This window comes from Mus pahari, chromosome 7, assembly GCF_900095145.1.
Source record: "Mus pahari chromosome 7, PAHARI_EIJ_v1.1, whole genome shotgun sequence".
Lineage (NCBI taxonomy): Eukaryota > Metazoa > Chordata > Mammalia > Rodentia > Muridae > Mus > Mus pahari.
Window position 1 is genome coordinate 106,079,210 of NC_034596.1, and position 21,607 is coordinate 106,100,816.

The 21,607-nt window shown below is 45.4% G+C and overlaps 1 protein-coding gene across 1 annotated transcript in view; it reads left to right on the forward strand.

The window, feature by feature from the left end:
* Tdrd9 (tudor domain containing 9) overlaps nucleotides 1-21,396 on the forward strand; it is a 91,210-nt gene extending 69,814 nt beyond the window's left edge. The window contains exons 33-36 of the mRNA XM_021202190.1: nucleotides 4,375-4,513; nucleotides 9,301-9,419; nucleotides 19,376-19,448; nucleotides 20,725-21,396. Coding sequence (XP_021057849.1) covers nucleotides 4,375-4,513; nucleotides 9,301-9,419; nucleotides 19,376-19,448; nucleotides 20,725-20,826 — 433 coding nt within the window. The 3' untranslated portion in view covers nucleotides 20,827-21,396. The remainder of the gene's footprint in view (nucleotides 1-4,374; nucleotides 4,514-9,300; nucleotides 9,420-19,375; nucleotides 19,449-20,724) is intronic.
* The last annotated feature ends 211 nt before the right edge of the window (nucleotides 21,397-21,607 follow it).

Here is a 21,607-nt window from a genome sequence, read left to right on the forward strand (position 1 = left end):
TATGTGGAGATTGGGGTCTGAGTGTGTACCACAGGCTCACATGGCAGTGGTCTGGGAGATGTGGAGCCGTTGGGTCATGAGGCCTAGAGATGATGGGGATGAGATCACTGGAGCCGGGCCTGTGAAGACAATACCAACTTGTGGTCTGGCCTGCTTCCTCTGCATCCTGCCTGCTGCAGCATGCACATCCAGCCGCCATTCTCTCCTGAGCTCCCCTGAAACTGAACCTGGATAACTTCCCTCACTCAGGTCATTTCTGTTGGGCATTTTGTCACAGTGACAATAGGAGTTACTAGCACACAGGCTTGTTGGGTGTGGACCCCACTGTCAGGAGAAGAGCATCTGTTCTTGGGTGTTAACTTAATCAAAGAGCAGCTCAAACACTTGGAAAGGAGCAGGCAGCATTACAGGCTGTCTAGGGCTTGACTGCTATGAAGAGACACCATAACTAAGGCAGCTAGTCCATTATCATCATGGTGGGAAACATGACAGTGTCCAGGCAGACATAATGCTGGAGAGGAGCTAAGAGTTCTATATCTTGATCCATAGACAGCAGAAGGGGACTGTGTACCACACTGGGCATAGCTTGAGCATAGGAGATCTCAAAGCCCACCCCCAAAGTGACACACTTCCTCCAGCAAGGCCACACCTACTCCCAACAAAGCCACGCCTCCTGATAATGCCACCTCCTATGGGTCAAGCATTCAAACCCCTGAGTCTGTGGGGACCAAACCTATTCAAAACATATTAATTAAAACTAGACACGTAGCCAGGCGTGGTGGCGCACACCTTTAATCCCAGCACTTGGGAGGCAGAGGCAGGCAGATTTCTGAGTTTGAGGCCATCCTGGTCTACAGAGTGAGTTCCAGGACAGCCAGGCTACACAGAGAAACCCTGTCTCAAAAAACCAAAACCAAACCAAAACAAAACAAAAACAAAAACAAAACAAAATAGACACGTGACGTGAAATTAGAAACATGGAATAGTAAATAAAAGTGGCATCCTGTTGTCTACAAGCTATAAATGAGAGTTGAAGCTTTCTGGTGGCCAGTTGCCAGTGAGGAACCCTGTCAGCCTGTCTTCCCACAGGAACTAGGAAGCAAAGAGGTGAACTACTCGATAGCCCGCAGCTCTCTATCCAGCCTGGGTTTCCTTCAGAGACTCGAGCACAGAGACCTGTGACGTTAGGCTGTCACCGTTAGGCTTTGTGTCAGCATCGTGGGCTTCCTAACACTGTGGAGTGACGCACCACACCACCTTTGCTCACTGTCTTAGTTCCTGAGATGAAACTTGGGGAACTTCCACATCACTATCCATCGTTGGAGGAAGTCAGAACAGGAACCCACACAGGGCAGGGTCCTGAAGGCAGGAGCTGGTGCAGAGGCCATGCACGGGTGCTGCTTACTGGCTGGCTTCTAGAACCCAGGACCACCAGCCCAGGGATGGCACCACCTACCATGAGCTGCACCCGTCCCCATCAATCACTACTTAAGAAAATGCCCTACAGCTGTGTAGTGGCTATTCCTAGTTGTCAACTTGACTATATTTGAAATGAACTACAATCCAGAATTGGAAGGCTCACCAGTGAACCTAATCTGGANGCTGGGAGATAGAAGTTTCTGATCTGGATCTTGGTATGGAGATCTTGAGACACAGTAGTGATTGAATCCAGAAGATTAAGACAGGGAGATCTCTGAGTCCAAGGTCATCTGGGATTAAAGGTATGGTGGCACACACCTTTATTAATCTGGGCTACACCTTCTGCTGGGGACCATATAAGGACATTGGAAGAAGGGAGTCTAGCTCTCGCTCTTCTGCCTGCTTGCCCTGTGGGACTAAGCAACTGCTGGACCCTTGGACTTCCATTCACAGCTACTACTGAACCATTGTTGGGAACTGGACTGCAGACTGTAAGTCATCAATAAATTCCTTTACTATATAGAGACTCTAGAGACTCTGTGACTCTAGAGAACCCTGACTAATACAAGATGGATCTCATGCAGGCATTTTCTCAGTTGAGACTCCTTCCTCTCTGGTGACTTCAGCTGTGACAAGTTGACATAAAACCAGCCAGGGCAGTCACTATGATGATACACCTGGGAAAACAGCTGTGAGGGTGGCAGGTGTCCCAGCTCAGTGTCAGAGTCTTGAGTCCTCGTGCACGCAACTCTGCCTGGGGCCTGTGGTAAGGCAGAAAATTAGGATGGAGACATGGCAGAGCAAAGCCACCCAAGGCAGTAAGTAGGCAGAGGCAAGGGAGGGGCCAGGGTCCTGGTACTCTTGAAGAACGTGCTTTCGGAGAGCCAGAGACCCCATCGCCTCCCCATAGGACTACAGGCAGCAAACTAAAACTTTACAGGGGTCTCCAGGGGAGACTGGGATTCAAAGCACAGAGAACTGCTTGTGTTAGTTTTACGTTATTAACATATAAAGCAGAACACAGGCATGGCACACATATGTAAAGCATAAGAGTTGAGAAGCTGATGCAGGAGGATTGTGAGTTCAGAGCTAGCCTTAAACTGAATAGCAGGTTCAAGGCTGGTCTGTGTTATTGGGCAAGACCCTATCTCAGACAAACAAATTGAATGAACAACCTGGGGCGGAGGGAGGTCGGGCGCTATACTGTTCTAACTGATAAATAGGGACTGGAGAGATAGCTCAGCCATTAAGAGCACTGACTGCTTTTCTAGAGGTCCTGAGTTCAATTCCCAGCAACCACAGGTGGCTCATAACCATCTGTAATGGGGTCTGATAACCTCTTCTGGTATGCAGGTGTATACAGAGAACACTCATATACATAAAATAAATAAATTAAAAAAACTTGATAGTCACTCCTGGTTTCTTATTACCTCTGTTCTAAAAAGATTTTATATAAATTCAAATCATAGTAAGTTACATTAATAAAGTAGAAGCATGTAGAATTTAAAGAAACATTTTTAATTTTTATTGCATTTAAGAAAATATTTTTACTTATATTAATTGATTTTTCTATTATGTACATGCATGTTTTTGCCAGCACTCATGTATGTACACCATGTGCATACCTGGTGTCAGACAAGGTCAGAAGAAGATGTAAGATCCCCTGGAACTGGAGTTAAAATTGTAGCTATGTGAGTGTTAGGGACAGAACTCAGGTCTTTTGCAAGAGCAGTGAATGCTCTTCCCAGCTGAGTCCTCTCTCCAGCCCATTTTACTGCATTTATATGTATTTTGCATGTGCGTGTGTCACAGTGCACACATGGAGTTCAGTAGACAATGTGTAGGGGTTTGTTTTCTCCTTCCACCATGTGGGCTCCTGGGGTCACACTCAGGCTGCCAGGAGCTCCTGGGGTCACACTCAGGCTGCCAGGGGCTCCTGGGGTCACACTCAGCCTGCCAGGCTCGGCAGTGCGGGCCTTTATGCATCATCCTCTTGCTGGGCCTGAGAAACACCTCTGTGATTAGTCTATAAAACAGGTTACTCAAAATTCGAGTTTCCGGCCCTCATTTACTTACTCACAGGATCCCTTCTGCTCCGGACAGAATTAATAGCACAGCACTAAGGATGAGAGATGGCTCAGTGGTTAAGAGCACTAGCTACTTTTCTGGAGGTTCCTGGCACCAACATGGCAGCTCACAAACATCTGTAACTCCCTCTGTTACAGATGAGGGCACCAGACATGCATGAGGTGCACATACAGACACAGCAGAACACCCATATACATGAAATAAAAATTTGTACAAGAAACCCAACATTGTTAATATTCATTGATGTTTTTAAAACACAATCACAATCATTCGATTTTAACAAATGGAGACTGAGGAGCAGATGCTGGGGTGAAGCCTGCTAACATGGAGAGGCAGAGAAAGCACCAAGCTGACCCTCCTCCTCAGTTGAGGCCCCAGAAGGAAAGAGCCTGTCCTTCTCCACACCGGCTTAGAAACCCTTCTAACTGCAAGTCCCTCCTTCCCACTTCCTGTGCATCTCTCTATCCATCCTCCTGACTTCCTCCCACTCTCTATGGTCTTTTCCTGTGTTCACTTCCTGTCAGCTGGTTGCTTGCTCCACCTCTTGACCTATGGTTGACTTTATTTAATCCTATTTACAACAAACAGAAAGCTCTTGGGTTAAAGGAGTGTGCTAGGGCTGAGCCACACCACAGCTAGAAACAGGTTTTTCCAGTAGACAGTCTCACAGTGTGATCAACTATCCAACAATGCATACTTAAATTATCTTCCTTATAGTGACGTTTAACCTGTATTTCTGTGTAAAAACTGAGGAATCACATAATTTAGTTACAGTACTGGTGCTAGGAAAAACACCAGGTAACTTTACCAGTCTTGTATCCAACCTTGAAATGGTGGCTTAGCTTAGCTCCTCTAAATGCCTTTCAGAGTTGACCGTGATGGAAAATGTTACACTGGGGTCCTTTGTGGTTTGGGATGGAATTCAACTACAGAGGCCCCCATCCTGCCAGAGCATGACATCGAGCTGGCCTTTGATGTGTGCTTCAACGTGGAGGACATCGTTGAGGTAAGTGGCAGACTCATGCATTCTTCCCTTCCACTTGCTGTTGCACCCATGTGACTTAGCGTTAATCACAGGCTGTGTGTGGGGATGCTTTCCTGCTTCCCGTGGTGGTCTCTGCCAGCACAGAAGGACCACTCCTTAGTCGGCTTGTTCTACAGTGCCGCTTCTCAGTGGCCTCCACTCTCCTCTCCTCCACTGTCTCCCTGTGCATGGATCTCACTATGAACTCCTCCTCGCTAGTAACATAGGGAGGTAAAGAGACAACCAGCCCCACTCGGCTCTGCCCAGCCTGGAGAGCAGCCACCAGTGGCTCTGCCCTGTATCAGCCCTGCTCTGTAAAGGATCCTGGTAAGACCATGAAGAAAAGCTGCATACTAGGCAAAGGTGCCTATTTCATGCCTGACCATATCCATAGCACATTACCCAGCCGCATAGTCACTAATAAAACAAGCAGCCAAGTAAACATAGGATGGAAATGAACAAATGAGAGGCTGCAGGGCTGGCTTGTGAGGAGATGCAGGTGAGGGCCCTTGCACATCCCAGTCTGCAGCGCTGACAGTGACTGTGGGAGGCAAAGCAGGTGGGCAGGAAGCCTGAGGTCTTCACATGGGCTGCAGAGGGGCTGCCCTATGAGGACTGGTCTCTTACCAGATTAAACCTGGGTCTCCTGGTGCTAGAGAGGTAGCTGAGAGTTCTACATCTGCAGGCAGCAGGAAGAAGTGAGCCACTGGGCCTGGCTTGAGCCTCTGAAACCACAATGCCTACCTCTGTGACATATTTCCCCCAACAAGGCCACACCTACTAATACTACCACTCTCCATGAGCCGATGGGAGTCATTTTCATTCAAACCACTACACTCAACCTGCTTTTTTATAGAGCCTAGGCCCCCCAGTCCAGGGATGAAACCACTCATCGTGGGCTGATCAATCACTAATTAAGAAAATGCCTTAGAGGCTTTGGGTCTTATGGGGACATTTCCTCAGTTGAGGTTCCTTCCTTTCAGATGACTAGTTTGTGTGTCACGTTGACATAAGACTAGCCAGAGCTGACCTCTTGTCAACTTGACTCACAAATCCATCACTATTAAGCCACACCTTTCTTTTCTTATTCATCTCCAAGAACTCACGTTAGAAATGTAAATAATTTTAAAACTTCCATGGTCTTTAGGAATTCAAAACGCATTAAAATGTCAGTTTCTTTAAACAAATCTCTCTAAAAATCCCAAATCTCTTTTTAAAAAGGTCAAAGTCTTTTGGCTGTGGGCTTCTGTAAAAATCAAATGAAATACCTTCTTCAGGAGGGAAGGACCAGGGCACAGTCATAACCTGAAGCAGGCGGAACCAAGCCCCAGCAGTGTAGATAGTTCAGTGTCCAGTTATCGGGGTCGCTCACAGGCTTCTGGACTTCTCCAAGGAGCTTGAGTCGCTTCTCCAGCTCTGCCCTCTGCAGCACTCTCAGCTTGTCTCCAGCTGGTTCCACTCCACTGCTGCTCTTGGTGGTCATCCATGCTGCTGACATCTGCAAAACGCTGGGATCTTCTCCTACAACTGGGCCGCGCCTTCACCAGTGGCCTCTCCTGACCTCAAGCAGTGCCAAGTCCAGGCTGTTCTCCATGATATCTTCATGTTCTCAAAACCAGCCCCACACCTGGACTTTTAACACTTCTGAGTTCAGGTGTAGCACAAGGTACAACTTTGGTATCTGAAACACAACTCGTGTGTGCTGACTTTCAGAAAACCCTTCGCGGAAGATTCCTCCTCAGTGATGCTGGTCTCTTCTCAGGCACTGCTAATTTCTTAGCTCTAGCTCACCAGCGTCCCAGTAATGTGTGTGTTTCACTTCACTGTTGCCTCTTATTGATTATGACTGACTTTTCAGACCCAGCTGACCAGAATGAATTAATAATCTCAATTCAGAATGGCAAAGGGCTCTGATAGTCTTTGAATTCCATTTTGTTTATTTTGTTTTTTTGTTTTTGTTTGTTTTTTGAGTCAGGGTTTCTCTGTGTAGCCCTGGCTGTCCTGAAACTCACTTTGTAGACTAGGCTGGCCTCAAACTCAGAAATCCACCTGCCTCTGCCTCCCAAGTGCTGGGATTAAAGGCGTGCACCACCACGCCCGGCTGAATTCCATTTTGAAAGTTCAAAGCCAAGGCTCTCTCTTTTGCACACAGCCAGGCCTTCATCCTCTGCACTGTGCTCAACACGCTCACCTTCCAAGCTCCCACAGAACATCCCCTGAGCTCTCCACACTCAGTGGCCAGGAGAGGCCATTAGTGAAGGTGCAGCCTCAGTGACAGTTGAGGGCCCAGGACAGATGGGGTCGGGCAAAGAAGTTGCCACCGAAGAAGAGCTCAGCGTTGTGCAGATGTCAGTACCATGGATGACCACCACAAACAACAGCAGCAGTGGAGTGGAGCCAGCTGGAGCCTAAAAGACAAACTGTGTGGCTTCAGAGGGCAGAGCTGGAGAAATGACTCAAGCTCCTTGGGGGAGCCTAGATGATCGTAAATGAATCTGAATCCCAGATAACTTTGGCCCAAAGTTCCACAGTCCTTCCACAGTCCTCCCCAAAACACAGTCAGGTCTGTCAGAGCAGTGTATCTTAGTTGGGATTACTATTACTGTGATGAAACATCATGACCCAAAGCAAGTTGGGGAAAGGGTTTATTTGGCTTACACTTCCACATCGCTGTTCATCATCAAAGGAAGTCAGGACAGGAACTCAAGCAGGAACCTGGAGGCAGGAGCTGGTGCAGAGGCCATGGAGGGTGCTGCTTACTGGCTTGCTCCTCATGGCTGCTCAGCCTGCTTTCTTAGAGGACCTAGGACCACCAACCCAGGAATCACACCACCCACAATGGGTTGGGCCTTCCCCCATCAATCACTGGTTAAGAAAATGCCCTATAGCCAGATCTCATGGCGGTCTTTCTCAGTTGAGGTTTCCTTCTGTCAGACAGCTGTAGTTTGTGTGTCAGGTTAACATAAGCCTAGCCAGCACGGTGTGTGTGTGTGTGTGTGTGTGTGTGTGTGTGTGTGTTTGTGTGCCTGTGAGAAGATATTCTGTACAGGAAGCAGATGAGTGGCTGCCACGAGGTAGGGAGCAAATAACTGCATGGGACACCTAGGAGCCTAACATTAAAGAGATGAAGGCAGGGCTGGTGAGATGGCTCAGCGGTTAAGAGCGCCGACTGCTCTTCCAAAGGTCCTGAGTTCAAATCCCAGCAACCACATGGTGGCTCACAACCATCTGTAATGAAATCTGAAGCTGTCTTCTGGAGTGTCTGAAGACAGCCACAGTGTACTTACATTAAATAAATAAATAAATATTAAAAAAAAAAAGAGAGAGAGAGAGATGAAGGCAGATGAAGGCACAGTGTCCTCAGATAGTAATGTATGGCATACACAGCACACAGGGTGTCAGGTCTCCCAGGATGGAGGTACATGTGTGAAAAGGGACTGTAAGCATAACTATTGCAAATGTCACACATGCTCATGTCAGAGGAGTAAAGAGAAAGGGAGGCTGGAAGGTGGGGGGGGGGCAGAGGAAGCTCCACAGGAACACGGTCCTGCAGTTGGTAGCTTTGGGGTTAGGGAGGCACAAGTCAGCAGGTCAGAGGCTGTTTTCCATATTATTGGGTTGGTTATATAAGGGGATGTGGCTTTAGGAACCATAGTTCTTACTAAGGAGCCGAGTTACAAATAAGCAAGTTAGGCTAGCCTGAGACACCAGTGTGAACTCCAGGGTTAGTACCTGCAGGGCCAGGTAAGTACAGAGACAGTTACAGGTCTGTGCTGACAGCAATGCCCAGCTCTGGGCGAGCTGCTGAGAAGTGGCCCCTGTGGGACAGTGAGCATGGGTGACACGCAGCATGTTTTCTAGTGGGATTACCCAAGTTGGGACCCAGATCTCCTTGAAGAAACTACTTGCTCTAGGAATAGAGCAGGAAATGTAGGTGCCCAGAGCATCTTGTAGCACCAGGAAGGAAGGACACTTATGAAGAACACAGGAATAGGATGCATCCAAGCACATACAAGCCAGAGAAAGGGAAATCTCCCTGCCAGTGGGCAGACCTGAACAGTAATGTGCTGGATTTACATATATGGAAGCAAATACATTGGATTATAACCCAGAGTTTATAAAATATCCATGTGTCTAGGAAGAAAAATGATTGAATAATTACTTGGGGCAAAAAGCAGTTCTCCCTTACAAAATTACTTGGAGTTCAGGTGGGTTCTGTGGGTCTCTGAGGACATGCGAGGCTTGATGAACTAGGGGGTAGGGAAGCCAGGAGGCCTGCAGAGTCCCCAGCCAGGCACCGTGGCCTCTGGTGCAGGAGAGAGGACAGTGTCTCCCTTCTGGACAATGACAGACTCAAACTGGGGAGCTACAAAATCTCTAACCAGGACATGTCTAAGATGCCAAAGTCTCGTAAAGCAAGAAAAGGCTGGGAAGCCATCCCATACCAGAGAAGGCCTGGTAAAGTTCAGTGTGGTTCTTGGACCTGGATCCTTGAGGAGAAACGGGGTGCTTGTAGGAAATGAGTCCAGTCTAGCATCCAGACTTGTAGCAATGTTCCAGCACAGGCTTCTTGGCTGTAACAAGTGTCGGAGAGATTGGATATGGGCTTATGGGACCTGATCACTCTTTATTATTTCTGTTGTTCTACTAGTTCTCTAGATTCTTGACTGATACCAGTTACAGAATACTGTATAAGTGCTGTGGCCTGTTTGCTGTGGGATGAAATGCAGCTATATGTAGTCACATGGTGTGTCACTATTCATTTACAGATTAATATTCTCAGGGCTGCAATCAACAAGCTAGTGTGTGATGGGCCAAATGGATCCAAGTATCTCGGGCCTGAAAGAATTGCTCAGTTGCAGGAGAATGCACGCCAGAAACTTCTAGGGTAAGTATGGTGGCATGCTGCTAAGGTATGCACTAGGCAATATACAACCTGTGTGTGTGTGTGTGTGTGTGTGTGTGTGTGTGTGTGTAGTTATTTTGATGTCTGGATGTTCTGAATAATTTAGGAGATATGATGGGTAAATTACTTAAAGTGCATTTCTAGGACAGAGGCACTGCTGAAGGCATTGGGATGTGGGTGTCATGTCTCTGTCATTTGGGTTTGGGCAAGGCAGAATAACCATCCATCATGCATGTGAGCAACTTGAAAACATGGTAAAGAGATCATTCCATACAGCAGGGCATGGGGCTGAAAGCTGTCTGTTCTGTACCTACCCTCTGTGGTGCTATGGATTGTTGCTTAGTTATCACTTACTTAAAAGCTAATATTCACATAAAAGCGAATTCATAATCATATTTGTCTTTCTAGGTCTGAGACATCTCACTCTGGATGATTTTTTTCAAGTTACATCCATTTGCATGTAAATTTCATGATGTCATTTTTTTCAATAGCAAAGTAATACTCTGTTGTATAAACATACCATGTTTTCTTTATCCATTCTTCTGTTGAGGGGTATCTAGGTTGTTTATAATTTCTGGCTACTAAGAATAGAGTAGCAACCAAGATGGTTGAGCCAATGTACTATGGTCGCTGGATCTTGAGGCAGATGGATCCTCATCTTCCCGAGGAAACACCACTGTGAGTTCCATAGTGGCTTTATGAGTTTGCACTCCCACCAGCAATGGATGGGTGTCCCCGTTACTCCACATCCTCATCAGCATGAGCTGTCACCTGTTCTGTTGATCCTAGCTGTTCTGACAGGTGTAAGATGGAATCTCAAAGTACTTCTGGTTTGCATTCCCCTGACGGCTAAGGATGTTGAACATTTCTTTAAGTGTTTCTCAGCCATTTGAGTTTCCTCTATTGAGAATTCTGTTTAGATCTTGTACCATGTTTTTAAAATTGGGTTGGTTTTTTGTTGTTGTTGTTGTTGTTATCTAGTTTCTTGAGTTCTTTTTATATTTTGGATATTAGCTCCATATCAGATGTGTAGTTGGTAAAACTCTTTTGCATTCCATAGGCTGCTTCATGTCCAAATGCTGGTGTCTCCTGCTGGGCAGAAGCATTTTGGTTTTGTGAGGTCCACTTCTTAAGCGTTGATCTTGGTGCCTGTGCTAACCGAGTCTTTTCCTGGCCAGTGAGTTCAAGGCTGTTGCCCATCTTCTCCTCTGTCAGGTTCAGTGTATCTGGTACTGTGTTGAAGTCTTTGATCCTTTTGGAGTTGAGTTTGTGCAGGGTAATAAGTATGTGTCTAAGTGGATTCCGCACATGCAGGCATCCAGGTTTAGAGGTCTCATTTGTTGAAGATGCTTTCTTTTTCCAGTATGTATTTTTTGTGTCTTTATCAAAAATCAGATGTCCACAGGTTTGTGGACTTAGTCTGGGTCTTTAGTTTGATTTTTCTGATCAACATGTCTCCTTTTTTTGCTTGTTTTTTTTTTTTTTTTTTTTTTGGTTTTTTTTGTTTGTTTCTTACTAAAACTTTGTAGAACAACTTGAAGTTAGGGACAGCGATACCTCCAGCAGGTCTTAGGTTATTCATGATTTAGTTTAGCTATCCTCTGTGTGTGTGTTTCCATATGAAGCTGTAAATTTTCTTTTCGAGATCTATAAAGAATTGCATTGGAAGTTTGAAAGGGATTGCACTGAATCTTTTACTTTTGGTAAGATGGCCATGTGTTTAGCTGCAGAAGATCTTTCCATCTGCTGATATCTTCCTCAATTCCTTTCTTCAGAGACTTGAAGTTCTTGTCATACAGATCTTTCATGTGCTTGGTTAGAGTTACCCCTGATATTTTATTTTATGTGAGGCTATTGTGAAAGGTGGTGTTTCCCTGATTTCTTTCTCAGACCATTTATCATTTGTGTATACAGGAGGGCTGCTAATTTTTATGAGTTAATTTTGAATAAAGCTACTTTGTTGAAAGTGTTTATTAGCTGTAGGAATTTCCCAGGGGAATTTTCAGTGTCTTTTGTGTATACTATCATGTCATCTGCAAATAAAGATACTTTGACTTCTTCCTCTCCAGTTTGTATCCCCTTGATCTCCTTCAGTTGTATTTCTCTAGCTAAGACTTCAAGTACTACACAACTAGGTATGGAAAGAGTGAACAACCGTGTCTTCTTGATTTTAGTAGAACTTTTTGAGTTTCTCTCCATTTAAGTGTATGCTGTCTCTGGGCTTGCTGTAAACTGCCTTTATTATGGTGAGGCATATCCCTGTGTCTCTAATCTCTCCAGGACTTTTAACATGAAGGGAGGTTGAAGTTTGTCGAAGGCCTTCTCTGCATCTAATGAGGTGACCGTGTGCTTTGTGTCTTGTAGTGTGTTTACATGGCAGATTACGTTTATTGATTTAAGTGTGTTGACCCTCTCCGGGGTGAAACTTACTTGACCATGGTGAATGATCTTTGTAATGTGTTCTTGGATTTGGTTTGCAAGTCTCTTACTGAGTATTTTTGCCTGTATGTTTTTATATGGGAAATTAGTCTGTCACCCTCTTTTGTTGTTAGTTTTTTATGTGGTTTGGGTATCACAGTGACTGTGGCTTGTAAAATGAATTGGGCAGTGTCCATTCTGCTTCTGTTTTGTGGAATAATTTGAGGAGTATTAGCATTACTCTTTGAATGTCTGGTAGAATTCTACCCAAAAAACCATCTGGCTCTGGCCTTTTTTTTTTGGTGTGTGTGTGGGGGGGGGGGGTGTGGAATATTTTAATGACGACTTTTATTTCACTAGGGATTATAGGTCTGTTTAAATTGCTCATCTGATCTTGATTTAGCTTTGGTAACTAGTACCTATCAAGAAAACTATCCATTTATTTTAGATTTTCAATTTTGTAGAGTACAGGTTTTTAAAGCGCGTCCTTACGATTCTCTGGAGCTCCTCCATGTCTGTTGTTATGTCTTGCTTTCATTTCTCATTTTGTTAATTTCTCTTCTCATTTTGTTAATTTGGATATTCTTTCCCCTTTTTAATTAATTTGGATAAGGGTTTATTAATCTTTTTAAACAACTTTTTATTGGTTCTTTGTGAGTTTCACATCATGCACCCCAACCCCACTCATCTCCCTGTCCCCTCATATCTACCCTCTGCCCTTGTAGCCATCCCCTCAAAATAAAAATTAAAATAAAAATACTCAGAAACAAACAAAAAAACCAAAGCATAGAAGACATCTCATCATGGAAGCTGCAGTGTGCCACAGTGTATACCTCGGTCCATACATCTTCACTTGCAAATGTTTATTGCAATGAACCATTGGTCTCATCTGAGATCTCTGACTTCTGTGACACCATCAATATTGGATCCTCCTCCCACTTATCCTCTTGTTGCCGTGTCATGGAGATCCTGAAGCTCTGGGTCAGCAGGACTGGTCCATTCACCCATCTCAACCATCCACATGATATAGATTCTGGGTGGGGCAACTCAGAGCCCAGATCTGGGCCTGGGTGGGAGCTGAGCTGGTCAGGGCACCAGCTCTCCCTTCTCCACACCAACAAGGCAAAGCTCTCCAGCACTGTTCCAGCTACAGGCTGGCCACATGGCTGATGGGACCCTGGGGGACATCTTCCATGTGCACTGCGTAGGGTGGCATCAGGCAGCAAGTCTCTGTCCCCCCCACCCCATGCTGGGTTGCGTGTGGTAGGCAGGGCTCTGTGTGTCTGTGGCCTGCCTGTACCCATGCCATGGAGTAGAGGTTAGGTCTGTGGTGGAGAGTGGCCTGGTGGGATGCAGGTCTCTGTCTTCTCTCTCCTGAGCGACACTGCCTGGAGTAAGTTCGTCTTTTATGTGTCCTAGGCGTAAGACAGCGTGGCCACCAACTCAGGCATCAGGCTAGGATGAGCAAAGGACCGCCATCTGGCCTGCCCCTGACTGATGTAAGAACACAACAAGGTGTCTCTTTGCCCCTTGCCAGGGGATGGGAATATTAATCTTCATGATTCTTTTTCAAAGAGCCAACTCTATGTTCCATTGATTGTTTATATTGTTTTTTGTTCTTGTTTCTAGTTTGCTGATCTCAGTCCTGAGTTTGATCATTCTGTTTCTTTTGGTTGTGATTTTGCTGTTGTTCTAGAGCTTTCGGGTTATACTAGTTAAGTTGCTAGTATAAGATTGCTTCAGTTGAAGCTGGGTGTGGTTGCAAACACCTTTAATCCCAGCACTCAGGAGGCAGAAGCAGGCGGATTTCTGAGTTCGAGGCCAGCCTGGTCTACAAAGTGAGTTCCAGGACAGCCAGAGCTATACAGAGAATCCCTGTCTCGAAAAAAAAAAAAAAAAGATTGCTTCAGTTGTCTACAGCCATACCACCCTGAATGCGCCCAATCTCATCTGATCTCAGAAGATTGCTTCAATTATTTTGTTTTGTTGTTTTGGTTTGTATTGTTTTTTTCGAGACAGGGTTTCTCTGTGTAGCCCTGGCTGACCTACAACTGACTCTGTAGATCAGGCTGTCTTCGAACTCACAGAGATCCACCTGCCTCTGCCTCCTGAGTGCTGGGATTAAAGGATGTGCATAGCATGCCCGGCTTTCTCTTTGAATTTTTTTTTTTTTTTAATGTAGGCACTTAGTGCTATAAACTTGCCTCTTGGAACCGCCTTTACCGCGCCCACAAGCTTGGGTATGTTGTATATTAATTTTCATTAAATTCTAGACAGTTTTTAATTTCTTAATTTCTGTCTTGACCCATTTGTGTGTGTGTGTGTGTGGAGAGAGAGAGAGAGTTGTAGGTGCCCTTATGTTTGAGGCATAGCCGTTAAGAATTGCAGTTTGCCTACCATAAGTTTAGGGCTTTCTGTTGTTTCTGTTGTTGAAATCTTGTTTCAATCTGGTAAGATGCAGGAGGTTGTCTCCATTTTCGGGTACTGTTGCCCTTTGCCTGAGTATGTTGTCAGTTTTAGAGAAAGTTCCACGAGGTACAGAGAACAATGCATATTCTTTTATGTTTGGGTAAAAATGTTTGTAAAGATCTGTTAGGTCCACTTGGCCTATAATTTCTCTTAGCTTCAACATTTCTCTGTCTAGTTTTATCTGGATGACCAATTGATTGGCAAGAGTTAGCATATGACAGTCTCCCACTGTCAGTGTGTGAGGGTCCGTATGTGATTTAAGCTATTGAAGTATTTGTTTTACAAATGTGGGTGCCCTTATGTTTGAGGCCTAGCTGTTAAGAACTGCAGTTTTCCTACCTGCCTCCCTAGCTGGAGAGGCCTGTGTCTCAGCCTGCTTTCTTATAGAGCACAGGGATGACACTACCACAGCGGCCTGAGCCCTCTTCTCATCAACCATTAATTTAAAAAATGTCCTTCAGCCAGATCTGATGGAGAAATTTTCATAATTGATGTTCCCTCCTTTCAGCTAGCTCTAGCATGTGTCAAGTTGACACAAATTAGTCAACACGCTCGCGCGCACGCACACACACACACACACTAAAACCCTGTATTTGTGTTGATGCCCAGTGTTCCCTCATTAACCCTGCTGGGGAAGGCAGTGCTGGCCACAGCCTTCTACCCTACTTGCATGTCTAAGAATGGTATAGGGCCTGGCAGAAGTGGCACACACCTTCAATCCCAGCACTCGGGAGGCAGAGACAGGAGGATCTCTGTGAGTTTGATGCCAGCCTGGTCTATAGTTCTGTGACAGCCAGGCTATATACAGAGAAAAAAATATGGGCCAGAATCTGACATACTTAACACTGAAGGGCCCAGAGTGCTCTCGGTCTGAGCTCTGTGCCTTGGCTGTACTGGCACTGGCAGTACATACAAGTATATACTCCATACTACCAGGAGGGTGGGTCCTTCTGGAGTCTGCCTCACAGAGGCATTTTCAGGCCAAGTTATATTATCCACTCAAGGGACCCATTGGCCACACAGACTGCTGAAACCTGACCCTGCATCTGGCTTTCTCTCTTCCTAACTTTGAGGAGGGAATCTTTGTTCCAGTAAGTTCTTATATTTTTCTTAGTTACTCCAAGATGCCACCAGTGTCTAAGTGCCCAGATGTGGGCTCCTGAGATAGGCCACAGGTGCTGCCTCGCCAGGGATACGTTAAATGGAATTGTGGTGAGATTGGCACAGCTCTGTGAAACTAATGATTCTGCGGTGTATAACCCACACCTCAGTAAATGTCGTACAACCCCAAGTTCCTCCTGCCTTTGAGCCGCAGCTCTTGCTCCACCACAGCCAGGCACCTGCAGCCGCCGACCTCCCTTCTCCGAGAGTCTCCTGGTCTTTGCTCCTTCACTGGCCTCCGTCTGTGAGTTATACTGGGTGCTTTGCTTCCCAGAGTGTGGCAGGTGGGAGCCATTACTAAGGACAGCCCTGTGCTCTCTCCCTGTGACCGGCCTGTGCTTCACCTGTTCAGTGGGCAGCCAGGGATGGATTTGGAGGTCTTATTGGTAGGATTGTGTAATTAAAAACTCTTTTTAATTTTTTTAAATAAGCATGGGTGTTTTGTCTCTGTGTATTTGTGTGTGCCACATGCATGCAGTACCCATAAAGGTACAGAAGAGGGCACTGGATCCCCTTGAATGAAAATTGCAGGCATTTGTGGGCTGCCACAAACAGGAGGTGCTGAAAACAGAACCCAGGTCTTCTGGAAAGCCAGCCAGAGAACCAGAGCTCTTTTTCTTTTTTCCTTTTCTTTTTCTTTTCTTTCTTTTTTTGTGTTTTGTTTTGTTTTGTTTTGTTTTTTCGAGACATGGTTTCTCTGTGTAGCTCTGGCTGTCCTGGAACTCACTCTGTAGACCAGGCTGGCCTCGAACTCAGAAATCCACCTGCCTCTGCCTCCTGAGTGCTGGGATTAAAGGCGTGTGCCACCACCGCCCGGCTCCCAACCAGAGCTCTTAAGCACTGTTTTGTTTTTTTTTTTTTTAAAAAAAAAAACCAATGTAAAAATATATCTGGCTAGTCTAGCATTCATTATGTAAATGAGGGTGGCCTGAAGTTATAGCGATCCTTCTGCCTCGGTCTCCCAAGTGCTGGGACTACAGGCATGAACCACCACACCTGGCTTTGCATTAGATCTTTAAAGGAAAGGCCAAACTGGGGCCCTTAAGTAAGATGGCTCAGCGGGTGCTTGCCATTCCACTCTGAACAACTCAAGAAAGTTCTTCTCTGGCCTCCACATGGGTGCTGTGTGGTTTGGAGTGTGTTTGCCCACACAATAATGTTAAAATTTTTTAAAAAGGCTAAACTGTATTTAAAGAAAGTATCTTTGTATTCCCACTGTGAGGCTTCAGTTTCTCCTCATCCCCAGAGCACCAGGCAAGCCAGAGCTGTTCTACCTGCTGTTATTTGGTGCTGTGTGGTGACACAACACCATGGCTTTAATGTCCATGTTTTAATGGGTAGTGATGGTAGTCATCTGTTACATTGTCTGTCTGTTATACTGTCATCTGTTACATTGTCTGTCTGTTATACTGTCAGTCTGTCACATTGTCTATTATAGTGTCGTCTGTTACATTGTCTTCGCACCTTTGTGTTGCAGAAACACTTTATAAATTCTAATCAGAAGCATTCTATCTGTAAATGTTACCTCTGGCCCTCTGTTGGGTGTTTTTGTTTTTAAGTTGTGTTTGTTTGAGTCAGAGTCTCACTGTATATGCTGGTGTGATGTTGAACTATTAATTTCTGCCTCAGTCTCCCACATGCCCGGATTAGTTGACTCTGTAACTCTATCGTACAGTGGGCATGAGTCTCACTGTCTTGCTTGCTGTTGCTACCTAGTAAATCTGGAGCCAGGCAGCACTGTCTTCCTGCTGTATAATCTTTGGCTATGGTTATTGTTCGGACCCTTTGCTTCCCATGTCCACATCACATCAGAGGTAGGTTGGTCTGCACAGAAAGCCTCACTGAGGTGGGACAGTGTGTCACGGTGAATTAGAGCAAATTTGCTGTTTTTATGGTAAAGTGGGACTGTTGGATGGTCTTTCATTTCTCTGTTGTGCATGTGTTCATGTGCGTGTGTTCCTGCACATGTGTGCACGCACACGTGGTGGTACCTGAGCCCAGTCTCGGGTTGATACCTTTCCTCCTGAGGCAGACTTTCTTGCTGGCCCTACGTCTGCCAGGCTTGCTTGCCCCGTGTAGGTGAGCCGGGTTGCAGATGTGGCTTGTTATGTCCAGCTCATGTGATCCCCGAGGAGTTCACAGCAAGTGCTTTGTCCTCAAGGCGTCTTCCCAGCCCCCTCTCCTTCCTCGGTACACTGCTTTAGCTGTTAGTGTGCAGACCCTGCGCTTTTGCATAATCATTTTTGAGTGTGTTAGTCTCTTGATGACACTGTGAATAGTTTTAGTTTTCAGGACTTCCTACATGCAACATCATCATGTTGTTCTGTTAGCCTCTCTTTGTCCCCAGCAGTAGTAGTGTTTTAAGGCCTGTTTTGTCTGATGCTGGCATAACTGCTCTTGCTCCCCCGGGTTGATATTTGCATGGTGTGTCTATTCTACCTGTAACCTATTTACTTTGAGAAACTTACTAGCATTTTTCACTCTATTAAATTTCTTGTTTGAGAATTGTACAAATGTGTGTGTATATTCTCTTCCACACCACGGCAGTCACGTCTCCCCTCTCCTACAAGCCTCTCACCTATACTCAGCCCCTCTGTGTGGTGGTCCACTGATTTCATCCAGGGCTGTTTGTGTGACTGCATGTTTGGAATTGTCACCTGGGGCCTGATGGGCTCAGCATTGAGGACTCAGCTGAAACAGTGACTGCCCCATGGAGTGGGGCCCATGACCCTCCAAGATCATGACTGACTTGGCAGCCCGAGTGCTGTGCAGACAGCTGCCCCTGCTGTGAGATCGCGTTGGGAGAGCCGTGGGAGACCTGAGGACAAGGGAGGGCTTCACAGCTCTTCTCCCTGTCCCCCGGCTGCCTTCTTTCTGTTCCTCTTTCAGAATGTTTTCTGCGCCTTAGAAGGTAGTGGTGTCGATGGCCTGTTTAGGGGGAGCGTTCGGCTCTGCCCTGTTTCTGCTCATGAAGATGCTACATTACACATCTATTCTATATACTTGTCTTGTTCAGAGTTACGAGCAGTGGCCCCTTCATTAAACCAATACCCTGCGCTGGTCACTTTTCTTCACATACTGTAGATTGTGCCTTTCACATCATATTTTATCTTTTAAAAATAGTATCTGGGAAATTTCCACTTCAATTATTTTACCTCATTCTCATAGAATTTCAATTTTTATATAGTTTTCCATTTTAAGGTCAATCAATTCACGGATATTTTTTATTTCATAGTTTTTATTGTTTGTTTGTTTGTTTGTTTTTAGTCATTTCTATCAGGTTTTAAGTCTTCCTGCATAGTTTGCTGTAATTCTGTGAATGTATCTGTCATGGCTGCTTTGAAGTCCTGTGTGCTGACCCCTCACCTGCATCTTCTCACTGGTGTCGGCTTGCTGAGTATCTGTCCCTGCTCCTTTTTCTGAACAGAGTCATGTGTCCTTGTCTCCTGACTAGCATGTCTCCTAAGTTGCATGCTGAAATACATTTTAGGTGATATATATATATATATATATATATATATATATATATATACCTCCCTAAAATCTGTTATGTTCTATTTCCTCGTTTTTAAATGAACTATAAATTAATGTTATAACTATATAAATTTTGATACTTTGTAAACCTATCAGAGTTTTAATTCTAGAATATTTATAGACTTTAAGTACAAATACACATTTTTTAAAGATCATCCTACTGTTTTTGAGTGTTAATGAATAAATAATAATTTGCTCCTCAGCTTAGGAGACTGAGGCAGGGGAGAGATGTTTGAGACCAGCCTGGATTATGTAGTAAACTGAGGCCAGCCTGGGCTACCAAGCAAAGCCTTCTCTTAAAAAACTGCAAAACCAGCCAGCAGCAAAACCTTTGGCTTTCCTTTTAAAAATTTTAGCTTGTTCTGTCGGTCGAAACCTCGAGAGAAGATTACTCCTCAGTGGCACGAGAAACCCTACGAGTGGAACCAGGTACGAGGAGTTGGCTGCCTGCAGGGCCAGCTGCTGCTGGAGGAGGGAAAGGTAACTGGGTGGACATGGGCTCACACCAGGGCAGCAAGGGTGACAGGAGCAGGCTCTCCAGGCAGAGTAGGCGGCCATGGAGCACACAGCCATTAGCTTGATATGACACCTTGGAGCCACATGGTAAAGGGGATCCATCTGTCACAGGTTGTCCTCTAACCTCACGCATGTGCACACATACACAGACATACACATGAAATTTAAAAACCCACAATGTGTATTAAAATGGACTATCAGATATGTGGGGTGAATTATGAAAGTGGAGAAGTGCCACGGATCGGCCTCAGTCGGCCCCCCTCAATCCATGGGAGAAATCAGGGTTCCGGTTACAGGTGGGCAGGGAGTCAGCGAGAAGGGTGACAAACAGACATGGACACATAGAGAGTGTGTATCTGAATGTAATTTTTCCAAGCATCCACCAGACTTTTAATACAGAATAAAACAAAGGAGTAGGTGTCACAGCAGGCAAGGTACACTGAAGTATCTGACACAGAACAGAGGGATGCCTACAAAGGACTGGCAGGAACCAGGCGATGTTTACAGTTAAGATAAGACAGCCCTGCCTGGAGTCCGCTAATGTCAGGTAAGGATTTCACACCCTAGTCACATTTTATGCTACTCCTTTGAGCCTTGTGAAAGCTAGCACCAGGGGGTTCTGCTCTAGCAGACCTTCTCATGGATAATGCAATACCGCAATCCACCTATTTCCTAGGCCTTGGTAAATACTTGCATTTGAGAGTAACTTGGTTATTCTTTTAAGTATCTATAGGGAATCTCCAAATGTCAGAAGAATTCACCAACATTCTTCTAATATGTAATGTAGATTGCAATACCTGANTGTAATGAAGATTCTAAGTATACTTTGCTAAGCTGCCTTGAGATTTCTAACTCGTATCCAGTAAAATACTGTAAGAAAGCATGCAAGACCCTCCACACTATCGCAGGGACAAATCTGGGGCATTCTAGCTGTGGGAATGCCCAGGTTCCAGGAGACTAAGTTTCCGTGAACTTTTCAGCTCAGGACTGCGTCCAGGTATTTAGGCCTGTCACACGTGTCACTACTGCAGTGGATGTAGCAGAGAAGCATCTGCAAATAGTTTTGTAAAATGGAAAGAACACTTGGCTGTCTCACACATCCATATCCGTGAGCACATAATTCTCTGAATTTGGTGTCTAGACAGGTTTCATCCAGAACCTGACTCGTTTCTCTTCTCTGCACACCTAGGTGGATCCGAGGCTGGTCATGGAGCAAGCTGAGCCGGAGAGCAGCCAAGGACAGAGCACGTCACTGTACCAGCTGCACACGCCTGTGCTGCTCAACCCCTGACCGGCCTGTCCCCAGCAGAGGTCACAACCTTCCTGCAGCTGCTTCTCCATCTTGCTGCCTTTGCTCAGAGTGGAGAGTGGTATTTCTGTTTGGGTGGGAAAAATCAGAAAGTCTAGTCTTTTCAAGAAACGGGGCCGTAGTATTAAATACTTGTCAAAAGTTGTTCTGAAAGAAGATTTTGTTTTAGAAAAAGCTTCTTTAAATGTATGAGGGTAAATCTAAATAGTCAGTCCCTGGAGACAAGATTCCAGAGAGTGCATGCTTATCCTGTCACGGTGTTAGCTGTGGTGCAGGAGAGGACCAGACTGCTGGCTTACCACAGGACACATGCGGCGGACCCTTGACCCCCAACGTATACGTGTGTGTGCTTAAAAACAATGTGGCATTTTCTGATGATTTTTTCATCATTGAAAAGATGTGGTTTGGGTAGAACTTCAGTTTTGTGTATTTAGGACTTGTGGTTAAATTTAAGTCTCTTGGTCTTGGTCCGTGTTTTGGAAATTAGGAGATATGATATAGCACCCAGCATATCTGGTGAAACAATAAAGGCATTGGACTCTGTTTCTGTTCTGATGATTTTTGCTCAGAGATTATTATTGTCTTAGTCACTGTTCTGCTGCTGTGAAGAGACTTGTGTAACCAAGGCAACTCTCACAGGAGAAAGCATTTCACTGGAGCTAGCCTAGCGTTTCAGAGGCTTAGTTCCCTATTATCATGGCGGAGAGTATGGTGGCAAAGATGACAGAGGATGGCGAGATAGTGTAGCCCAATGCCAATGACA